This window comes from Apaloderma vittatum, unplaced genomic scaffold, assembly GCF_000703405.1.
Source record: "Apaloderma vittatum isolate BGI_N311 unplaced genomic scaffold, ASM70340v1 scaffold36930, whole genome shotgun sequence".
Taxonomy (NCBI): Eukaryota; Metazoa; Chordata; class Aves; order Trogoniformes; family Trogonidae; genus Apaloderma; species Apaloderma vittatum.
The window spans coordinates 1-12,220 of record NW_009693538.1 but is presented as its reverse complement, the minus strand read 5'-3'; the positions used below and the strand labels follow the sequence as shown (position 1 = coordinate 12,220).

General features: G+C 39.6%; 1 protein-coding gene across 1 annotated transcript; it reads right to left on the bottom strand.

Moving 5' to 3' along the window:
- Nucleotides 1-6,514: 6,514 nt before the first annotated feature.
- SUMO2 (small ubiquitin-like modifier 2) lies at nt 6,515-11,425 on the bottom strand (the record flags this gene model as incomplete). The annotated part of the gene is made up of 3 exons (XM_009879140.1): nt 6,515-7,195; nt 8,725-8,796; nt 11,294-11,425. Coding segments are annotated over 3 exons (267 nt in total), but the record flags the coding sequence as incomplete, so codon positions are not given.
- Between the last annotated feature and the right edge of the window lie 795 nt (nt 11,426-12,220).

Sequence of the window (12,220 nt, the reverse complement as noted above, 5' to 3'; positions counted from 1 at the left end):
CCCTGGGCACCCTGGCTTGGCCCGGCTCCCTCACACTTACCGCCCTGCGGGGAGGCCACCCAGTCCCACCAGTCTCGAAGATCCCTCAGACTGTGTCATGGCGTCAAGGTGCAGAGGGTGTGTGCACAAGGTTGGCTCCAACGAGGATAGAGACACAGGCAACGGCCTGCAGAGACACACAGAGCTGGCGTGAAAATGCCGTCACCCCAAATGACGTGGCGGATCAAAGTCATTTGCGGTATCGGGAGGGTTTTGGAGCAGCGGGTAATCCCGTGAAAATCGGGTGAATCCCAAAACATGTTTGGTAGGTGGAATACAAAGCCCAGCAACACTGCTCGCTTATGCCTTAAAAGCACAAGGCTGGATGCTTTTGTGCCACGCATCTTCCGCCAAGTGCCAGCACAAAACTCGCACAGCTCGTGATTAAATCGGCAGATGTTGGCTGTTGACCTGTCCGTCAGATGCTACCTCCAACTGGTGACTGGGAGCGCCCTGAAATCCCTGCAACACAGACGCTTCCTTCATCACCACAACTGAACACACCAGGACCTCCCACTGCAAATGTTACTTTAATTAGTACTTGCACAAAAGAGGGAGAAGGGGCAAAGAAAATCCCTCTCTGTTCTATCCACCCCTCACAGTTTGCAGTAATAACAGCGCTTAATATCGCCCAAAACATTCTCTAGAAAATAGTTTTTTGGTCTGGAAAATGCAAGCATACTTCAGTCGATGTAAAACATGAAGTGTCAAGTATATGAATTATCACGTGCCTTAATATTAATGCAACTCAGAAAAACGCTGAACTGTTCAAACACCACAAATAGAACCACAGTATTTTATTTTTTCTAATCCAAGATCTATAAAAAAAAAATCCTCTTTAAAAAAAAAAAGCCTCAACCACTATTTAAGTCCCCAGGGAAGTATGTGCTGCATCACATCTTTCTAGAGGTAGATTAAAGGGAAATTTTAAGTAACATGACAAAGTTGTTTTAATTCTATTATCCCTTAGGCTTAGGCATTAGGCAGTCAAATGAAACCTACTTGCATACAGGTAAGCATCTGCTCTCTCAGGAACTTTCAAAAGTATTTTGTCATCTAAATGCTTTTTATTCAAACCCACAGGATTTGACTCTTAAATTTGTAGCCCTGAGACATATGGAGCCATTTTTTAAAGTCAAGATGAAGAAAAACCCGTTCCCTCTGACCACACTACTTTTAACACGCAGCATTTTCAAGAGACCCCACCAATCTCTCGGACAGCATTTAAATACAAGCTGCTTTGCTGATTTACCTATAACAAGATGAAGGGTGTATGAAGATGGCTACAGAACTGGGCTCATGATCCTTCCCAGGAAGATGACATTTGACCAGAACAATTCTCAGCAGCTGTTTGAAAAACTCAGACACCAAACAATTCCACCTGTTGTTGAAATTCAACCACCAGTGAACGCAAAAAGCCTCTGGAAGTCTAAACAAGCCTTCAGGAAATGCACACGTTAGGCAAGGAGAGATACCATTGGTTTGAGAAAAGCCTCAGCTTGGTCGTCCTCCCGTAAACCAAGGGTTTCTTCTTCACGGCAGTACCCTGCTACTTCGGGCACAGTCACAAAGAGCATTCTCTCTTTATTCCAAGTGCATCATACAAAAGAGAGGTTTCGACTCGGTGTTGTCTTCTCTTCTTCCCCCAATTCATTCACAGCTGAAGGTAAAACATAAGCGTTGGCTTATACAATCCTTGTTACAGCTGGATTTGCAGCTGTCACAGACTTTCTCATCTGAAGCCATGACTGGCGGAAATTCAGTGGAAGGTTGGTGCCCTACAGATTCAAGGGTTTGTTGTACCGAGCAGACTCGGTGGCTTGCAAGAGTTGTGAAAGTTGCTTCAGTGCCTCTCTACATCTTCAGGTAATGATCGTAACAGTAAGTTACAGCTTGGAAAGGAGGCTTGAATCAAAGCTGCAGAGATGTAGTTCTGAATAACATGAAAAACAGAACAGCCAAGGCATCCAGCGTGACCAAGGCTGGCAGTGTACTCCAAACCGTTGTTCCTTAGTGGAGAAAAAGGCAAGCACCACTAGAAGGGCAAGTCAGTGTCCCAACAGAGTCCTCGCAGAACTCCCTACATTCTACTTTTGTCTTGGCCGAGTTTGCTTAAGCTGTGAAGTTTAGTGATTAAGTGATCAGGAGCCCTTGCAGGGCACCAGATATGCTTTAATGACATCTATGAAAGGGGGGGATCTAAGCCACCAAAATCAGCACAAAGTTCATCCCAGAGTGCGTCTTTATCATCCATGGAGACTATTCTTTTCTAAGGAGAAATAATGCATTTAACTATTTATTTGGGCTTCCACAACCTTAAGTCTTTTCCACGTTCTCCAAAACCATCCTCAGATAAGGACTGTTAAAACCTACAGCTCTCACCATAGTCCCTGTTCCTGCTGCAGCTCCTCGCCAACCCACACACTTCTGTTCTTTTCTACAGCACCCCAGGGACCCTCATTACTTCTAGGATCTCTGCTGACAGTGAGCCACTTCCTTCACAGCACCACCAGCCCTACCTCATCCCTCCTCCACAACCTCAAAATTCCTCAGACAGGGGAAAACTCTTCCCCTCAAAGAGACTCAAACCATTTCATAAACACCAGCATCACATTAGACCCTCAGTCTCAGGTCACTAGTGAAGGAACCAGGAAACCTCCGCGATTACGCATACTGAAGACCAAGCACTGAAAACCAGGATCAAAATCCAGTCTTCCATCTCATTTATCCTCGCACTTCTACATCCTAACCACCAGGGAGAAGCCCTGCACTACCAATTCATTGTGACACTAAGTACGAAAGCAGCAAGATGAAATTAGAGGATTAAATTATTCACTATCAGAACACATTCAGTTTGGCAACCAGTTAACAGCCAGAATGAACAAGCCTCAATAATCCAGAGAATGAAATGTATTAATTACGGCAGTAATATAATTAAGAATTCAAGTTATTTAAATGCTTTGAGATTGTGTTTTAGTACTCCACAACAGCTCATCACAGCAGCTGACACAAATGTATTGAGAAAGACAGCAATCTAAAATTCTAATGCAAATCCTTCCATTTATTGTTCACTTTCACTAATAGATGATGATAAAGGACTCATCTAGTTGTTCATTTTCAGCTTTGAAAACAAATTGCTGTGCCTTAGAAACTCGACTCTTTCCAACTGGCTGAAGCATAGAAAATATTCTTTCTTCGAGCCAGTCACCCTACACCTTGTCATGAATGTTGCAGTAACAGCCACAACAGAACCAGTATCACACAGACAAAACAAAGGCACTTACGTTGCATCGTGCAACTCAGAAGTAACGAAGTGAAGGTACTAGAAAGGAATACCCTTGCAAGAAAATCATCTTGCTTTGACTATCACCCTTTGCAGAGATGCTGTTATCTGTTTTGATATTGTAGTTATCTTGACGCAGCAATTATTTTAGTACCACTTCAGGGTTGTTTTTTTTTCAAAAACACCTCCATATGCCAGTACAATAATCACTCTCACGTTACTACTTGGAGTATTCCCTTACACTCTTGGCAGTTTAGCGTATTCCATGTCAGAAGAGCCTCGCACCCCCAGAACCTCTTTTGAATCAGCATCTCAGGCCACTTAATATTGACCCTCACAAGAGGCCTATGAAACGGGCATTATCCCCTCTGCGCACGTAAACTAGAGCACCGCTTTCCCACCAAACCCACCTGGGCTTTCAATGTTATTATCCCACCCCGTAGGTAAAAATGCCTTACTTTGGGTGTCTGAAACATACAATTTTGGTTACATTTTTTTAAATAGCTGGTAGTGTTCATTCCACAACTTAAACTGAGGGGCTAAAGACCCAGCACATGCTAAATGCAAAGTGTTATCATCCACAAGAACCTGCTAGAGTATTGTATTCAATTACAATTCGCTCCATCTTTTTTCATTTAAAAACCATGAGAGAAATATTAACTAAATTGCACGGCAATCACTTTGGAACACACTATTTGAAAATTGTGGGTAATAATATAATTCGCCCAGACTCTTAAAAGATCCCAGCTTTTTAATAAACGCAAAAAACTTACCTCCCAAGTGGTGTGACAAGAACTCTTTGCCCAGTTGTCCTTTATCCTCCGACACGTGGCATTCTAGTAGTCCATCAGGGCTACCAGGGTACACATGACAACTGTCACACATCAAGCCAGGCCAAACAGACGAACTCCAAATAATTTGTCTCATATACCCCTATACTTCACACTACTGCTGGATCATCACCCCTAGCAGTAGCTCGCTTAGCGAAGATGAAGCCAGAGCAAAACCCCTTAGGTCCCAGCAAACAGGAATCAACCAGTAAACTCTCCAGAGGTAGAGGAGAAGTACCAACCAGCAACAAGTTCTGTCATCAGGAGAGTATTTGCAAGACCGTGCAAGAAGACTTCTAAAAAACCCATTTTTAAAAAAAACCAAACAAACAACATACAGGTTAGTATTTCTACACTGCTGCAGACACAAATAACGTGATGTGTCACTCCACTTAACTGGCAAAACTAATAGAAAATTAAATGTTTGAGGTTCTTAAGGAACTAAGTCACTTGCGGTCTTTGAGAATTTCTTGATTTTTTATGTAATTAAGAAATACATCTCAGAAAAGACCGTTTTACCAGTTTCTGATTGCAGTCACCATCTTACATAAACATCATGCAGCACTGCTAGAAGAATTATTTCAGAAATCGGAGAGACAAACTCAGGTGAACAGTAGAAAGATGTCAGAAATGGAGAAATGTAGGTAACCAGTGCCTCTCCATTTTTGTAACCGCCTGCTGCTAAATAGCAAATTTCAATTTATGCTCAATCAAGGTGTATTTCCAAAGCTGCCGCATCAATTCAAAGGTACAAGTCTACCTTTTTAATTTTTACACAGGTATTTTGGTAACCTAATAAAAATTCATGTTAAATGGTCTCTTTTTTTTTTTCTTTTTCTTAATGGAACATTAGAAGAGTTCATGACAGATGAAGCACCACTCTACTAATTCAGGAAATTAAGACGCTGTTTTTGAAAGCATGCCGTTCAGTACCTGTCACTTGACTTACACTGCCTCAGGAAAGGAAAAAGTAATAGGCAAGATACAACAGGGAGTTTCAAGCTTCACAATCTTAAGTTGGGCTGAAAAAAACCCCAACGTATTTAAGGAGACCTCACCCTTTCTTCAGAAACTAAAGCAAGTCTAAACATCTTTTTTTTTTTTTTCCAAACAAGATAAAGATAGCTTTCTCCCGGGAAAAGTCTTGGCATGACAAATTTGAACGGCTTTTACGCAGTTATCAGAAGTCTAGCCAGGTTCAAAGAGAGATTCTAAAGCCAAAAGGGAACATATTCCACATCTAAGCTATGAAAGGTGTTGAAATATATCCTCCCCACCACCTTTTAGTTCAAAAAAGTTTTTTCTAGGCCTTTGAGGGTTTGGATATGAAAACATCTGTTCACGAGAGGGAATTCCAACCTTGCAATGTACCACAGAAGTCTACAAGATACATAGAATAAGCACTAATCTGTTCAGCGTGGAATTCTCTAGAATTAAAACACTGGCATACAGTACAGTACATTAGCTACATAGTCAAAAGCAACTGCAAAACCAGACACTATTTTTCTCATAGCTATATTAGATGCACTTAATGTAGTATCAAATGTGTTAAAATCATGACAGAAGGCAAATATAGATCGTTGTCCACTGAGGCACAGACTCGTCATTCTGCCACAAAGCTGAAAGAACTTCCAGACCCAGCAGGCACAGGCCTAGCGTGGAATCATCGCCTCTCAAATGAACTGTTAAAAAAACTGCCACCAAGAAGTGAGCTCTGCTAAAAAATTAATACCTAAAAAAGCATTAACGTACTGCAAGCACAACAAAATAGCAGAACACTCTCCTAGGAGGTCAGAGAATGCTTTGGGGCGCTGGAACAGGCAGGTATATAATCCTAAATACACCCACAGAGCAGAACTCAATTTTTTATTTTTGCTTTTACATTTCCAAGCATCTCCCATTTGATACCAGGGTAAACTGAACGGTTAACGAAACCATTTGCTCTTTTTAACGTAACGTTTACATCACAAAGCATTCAAATGCAGTTTTAAATGATCCACTCTAACAACAATATTGATGTTTCTATGAGACTGACAAAAAAAGCTCAATCAAGAGGCATTAGCAAGTAGTCCCATACTTTGCCATTTGCCTGATCAAACATTTTTGGCTTCACAGAACATACACATACACACAAAAAGTAATAATCAAAAGACAACAAACCTGACTTCTATTTCCAGTTCAATTACTGACTGACTGAGAGGTCTCAAGGAAGCCTTTCATTTCCAACAGTCTTCTGACTGTAAGAAGGGGATTATGCTTACTTACCACATAGAAAGCTGAGAACTGACAAGTGTAAAGTGCTGCAGAGAAAGAAATACAAGTGCTGAGTACTATTACTCCAGAGAAAAATAAAGAAAACCAGTTATTTTAAACAAGAAGTTTATTTAAACAACAAGACGCTTTACTTGAAGGGAAAACTATCTAGGATCTTTTTTTTCCTTTTTTTTTTTTTTAAAGAGTAATTTACCCCTACTTAGACAGAGATTGCTCTACATGTAACAGCTACGTACAAAAAAGTTATAAAATTGTCCTTGGTTTTACAATGATAAAAGAAAAACATTGAAATTATCCAATCAAACAAGGTATGCAAGGTCTTTGTTTTTAAACAGTGAGAGCAAAATAACTTACTGGAATATAAAGATAAAAGTAGAAGGAGCATGCCACTAATGGAGAAAGGGGTATTTTCACAGAACCAGTTTGTTTTCCCACCCCATCTCCATTAAATGTTGATCAAAACATACGATTGGCCATTTAGTTAAAAAAAATATGCATTATGTCTGTGCACATACACCAGTTACTTTATGTACAATAGAAGGAATAGGAAAAAAAAAATCAGAGAGAGAAGAGAGGAAACTATACTGCAGTAGTCAGGATGTGGCTGAACCAAGTCTCATTTTTCTAATTGTGGATGTGTTGCCTGTGGGAGCACAGTTCTGGAGAGGAAAGTAGCCGGTTCTTTTTTTGTGTGTTTGTCTTTTTTTTAGTAAACTCCTCCTGTTTGCTGCTGGAACACATCAATTGTATCTTCATCCTCCATTTCCAACTATAGCAGAAAAGAGAAAAAAGGCTTTCAACTCTTCTCAGACGTCTACTATAGGTTGGGTTGTTCTTCATGTTTACTTTTTACGCAATTTAACCAGACGAGACCCACTCCCCTCCATCCTCATCGCTTTGTGTATTTAACCTACCTTAATGTACTTCAAAAGAAAAGAAATTACACCAAAACCAAAAATTGCCAGTTGATAGCTGTTGTCCTAGAATGAATTCTACTAAGTAACTTCAGGTTGCCTTTTATGACTCCTCTGGAAAGGCCAGCATTCATAATATCTTAATTCTGTTGCCTACTTTGCCGTTGCATCTTCCTTCTCCTATTTACTTCCTCAGTTTACCTTAGAACACTGCCACAATTCCACTTGGCAGCTGTTGTTCAAACGCACAAAAGGCTTCAGCTACAGCACTAAAGCAAGCAGACTATAATTAAGGCCCCTAGCCCAACCACGCACTAAAATGCAGCATCAGCAAGCACAAAAAAAATCAAAACCACTTCACATGATCAACAATGTAACAAACTGCCAGTGAGGAACAGCAAAAGCTGGTTAATCCAATTCTATTTTTTCACAGTAATTTCTACAGTTGACACTCCTGGGATGTTAATGTTGCCTACTGACAAAACCTGCATCATGACTGAAGAAGTTATATTTCTAAACAGCCTTAATTTCTCCTCCAGGAAAACAAACTCATCTATGGCATTTACCACAGCTATAAATAGACTGATCCTTAGCTTCAGTCTAACACGGATGGAGAGAAAAGCACCCTGTTGTCTCAATTATCTGTATTCCAGGTTAAAAATTTGCATAGATTGTGGTCTTAAGAGGCACATTATGTGGAGCAACTGCTTAGAAAATACAGCTCTACTACAAACCTTCTAAAACCAAGAGTCCCTTATTTCGTAACAAGTGGTTCTGAAAGGCGCATAAAACTGTATCACTTGGAAAGGCTGATTAAACACAGCTACGGGCAGCAGTACAAATACTCAAGAGTCACAGAGAGCCTTTCTGTTCTTGGAACGGCCTTCGTTTGAAGCAGTTTATAAACAGACAACCCAAACTTCACCGTATTCATTAATTTTATGCTGCTGGAACAGAGCTTAAATGACCAACAACAGAAAATTACTTTTGTATTGCAAACATAACTTTGCAAACAGGATCTCTGATAACATCCTGGCAAGCTTTTATAAAAAAATAAAGCCACTGCTTCAGGAAAAACTCGGTTCTTAACTTAGAGATTCTTATCTCACAGCCATGACTCAATAAATTGACAGGTTTTTAAGACTCGCCATCTGTACACTGTACTTCATTTTCTTATTTTATTGCCAGTGATAGAGACTTACTGTTCAAAACACTAAAAAAAACCTTAGATTCCATTGCTGAAGACTAATTATACCAAAGTAATGATAAAAAAAACATCAAGTTCCATCACTACTATATACAATTACACCAGTATTTGAGAGGAAACAGAAGTATCACCTCCTGCAGCAAATTTCAAATACAGTTCTTTGGTCTTGCTTTTTACCTGTGCAGGTGTGTCTGTTTCATTAATTGGTTGCCCATCGAACCGGAATCTGATTTGCCTCATTGACAACCCCTGGACAAAGAGAAGGAACACAAAAGGGAAGTAAGTCTGGTGTAAAAGTGCTGCTTGCTAGTTTTCTCTTGAACTTGTTGCTGCAATTGGAGCACAATCATTAAAAACCACAATTCATAATGCCTGATATAATTTTCTTCCTCCCCTCATGCACTGACTTTAAAGCATTTTCACTACAAATCCTTGCAATCTGTTTTGTATTAAAAACTGCATCGTGTCCAATAACTGGGAGAAGCAACAGTGCCCCCACTGACTAAATTAAAATAAAGCAATTTCTAATACAAAAGTCTCACCCCAAAGGCCAAGATTTTTAGTGCTTTTTAATAATAATTTACTTAAAAAATAGATATATGACTTTGGGTAACAATGTCAAACAGTAATATTCCAAAATCCTTTTTAATCTTCCCCAAAAGCCAAGGTATTCTAACTTTTTTCTTTTTTTCCCAGAAATGCAACCACTATCTATTAGTCTGCAGCAGCAACGAGTTACAAGCAATGGTTACAATCTCTTCTAATAACATCAGCTTCAAATTCCCAAGTTAGTTCTCAAAGTTACTCTACAGCACCCTGCAAAGGAAGATGAATGAAGTTTGAGCGTACAACCAGAACCAAGAACCTTGGTGTCTACTTCTTCCCCAGTTCTATCTACTCTCCGCAGAGTATCTATAAATACAAGACGTCTAGTTTGAAGCAAATCCAGCGTATTTCATTGAGCTGCTTTGGCATCTCCGAAGCAGAAGCCTTCAATTAGCCATGTAAGAGCAGATGCAATACATAAAAGACAACGTAGTAATTATTTCTGAGAAGTTGATTTGTCAGGAAAAATATTTTAATAAAGAATACGAGTAAATTTCTTAGTAAGTCTTTATACTTCACGGCAAAATGCCTTCTCTAGTATGACTGAAGATTCTGCAGTGTTCACTCAACATCGTCTTAAGAAAACCATGTAGCTCAGTGTCATGGCAGCAACACGTTTTTGTACAGCAACATTCGGTTTGAGCTGTTTTCTCTGACATTGTGCTTCTTAAAATATACATTTCCTACTCCAAGTGGTTTTTTTGCAGGTTCCCAACAACTTTACAAGCTGAGTAAATGCTAGCCGCAAACATACTGAAAAACTGGACCCTGGTGAGCTCAGTATCCATAAAAATTTAAGTATATTCCATGGATGATTATTTTTAGAATAATCACAAGTAGTTGTCTTCTTCTAAATGTATAATTCAAGGTCTAGTTACTTCCATTTTAGGTCTGCTACAGGCAATACAGGATTTTCATTCTTTAAAGCTGCCAAATTCACTACTGTATGCAGCTTCCACCTTTCCAAAATTAAATCTAATCAAAGTCCACAGCTTAAGCATTTTAAGATAGGGTATGCCTACTTAGGAACATGAACTAAATCTAACTTTTAGACACACATAGAACAAAGGCTTTTCAGCAAAGTTTGAGAAGTAAGCATCTAAGAAAAGGGCAAGTTCATCACCACAGAAAAGAAATTCGCTTTGGCTATCTACTAGGTTAAAATCTGAATCACAAAAAGTGTCTCCCTTTCTAAATATTTTTTTCCTCCAATTGACACCTACTGCAGCAAAAAGTAAAGTGAAAAGGTTTTACCACTCTGCAAGTTTGTTCTTCTTTGTGGTGAAGTAGTTACCTCAATATTTCATACTGATTTCACTGTCACTGAATATTTGTGTTCAAAAAAAGAAGAAACTTCCCTAATTTCAAACACTTCTCTAGAGATAGAACCCTTTTAAAGGCAGACATTCATTAAAAAATCATGCACAGCAGAAACTAAATTTTCCTTATCAAAAGGTTCAGAAGGAAGTGTTAAACAGCACTGCAGGTGTTTTTACAACTGGCAGTAACTGCCCACAACCTAGTAGGTTGGCCACACTTGCTACTAGGCTAGCAAAACACATTTTTTCGTCCCTCTGAGGATTAATTGGGCTAGGCCACAAGGGAAAAAATAAATCTCATCGTTAAATGCGCAAGCTTCTTCCCAAGTTAGACATTAGACAACTTTAAACCCTGAAACACTCACTGATATTCTCTCAATCTCAACAGAATATTACTAAGTTAATAAATCAGAAGTCTATGACCAGACCATGAAGTTACTCGGTTATAAAAACACCTCTGATTATCACTCAGTTCTCTGTCCTAAGTTCATGCTGCAGGTTCCTAACCCACCCTTTCCATGCTGATATTTCTGAGCAGTAGAATAACAACTGCCTCTCAACAGCCTACACTTACAATGCAGATTTCACAAAGAGAACAACAGATCTTTATTTTACCCATTTCCTGTCACAACCCTGTCAGTCCACTCCATAACAGACCCCAAGAACAATACGCTTTCCACAACACAATTGGTTTCTGTTAAAGTCTTTATCATTCTGCATATTTACATAGCTTTAAAACTTTACTGTGTCTCCATCTATCTCTATGGAGATCACCTCTCCCCCAGACACCGGTTCTCCCGATGATCATACAAGAACCATACCTGTCGTTCACAATAGGCTTTCATTAGTTTACTAAGTGGTGTATGCCTCTTAATCTTAAACTGCACCACAGACCCATCTTGCCCTGCCACCTTCAGATTAATGTGGTCATTGTTTTCAGTCTTCACTCCTTCCTGTTGAGGAAAGAAAAGAAAAAAAAAAAACAACAAAACCCCAACACTTTAAAAGATACGAAACAAGAAGTTAACATTTTACCGAAGTGTAACAGGTCATTAAAAAAGGAGGAAATAAAGATATCAGGGCTGTTTACCAATTTGAAACTTTGAATTAGGAAATAAAGGTTGGTACTTTTTATTTGAAAATAATAAAAAGAGCCACAGGCCAAATAAAAGCCAAATCCTACTAGTATCAGTTGTCATTCTTGAGATTGGTTAATGTGCAAAGCAGCACTGAAAACCTCTTAATCCAGTTGGTTTACAACAAATTCAAAAAATAGAAAGTTATTTCTATAAAGAGCCCAGTAATATGCAACAGTACAGTTCCAAATCAAAGGAATGAAGTTATTTAAGCTCTAACTATGACCTCAACCACTAGCAAGTCTCCTTCTTGCTCCACCTCAAACTTTTCGTATCAGTTGAGGTACCTCTGAAGAAAACTTCCAAGATGTTTTAAAAGACTCTATTTAGAAAGGTGGCAAAAATCTTAAAGAGAACCAAGCTTTCTCCTTCGAAAAACGTTGAATCAAAACCCCCTCCTGAACAAGCAGTCCGATCCTCTCGCTCCCATCGGAAGCCACACTCAGAACCCGCCGAGAACCAACTTCCAGCTCCTGCGGTGATCCCGAGCATCTCAGCACAAGTGAAGAGAAGACTCGACGCTACCCCGTCCCGAGGCAGCGGCCGCTCCCGAGGTGCCCGGCGGCGTTTGCATCTTTGTTTTCTTTCTTCCTCTCGGGGGAGGAGCGCCAG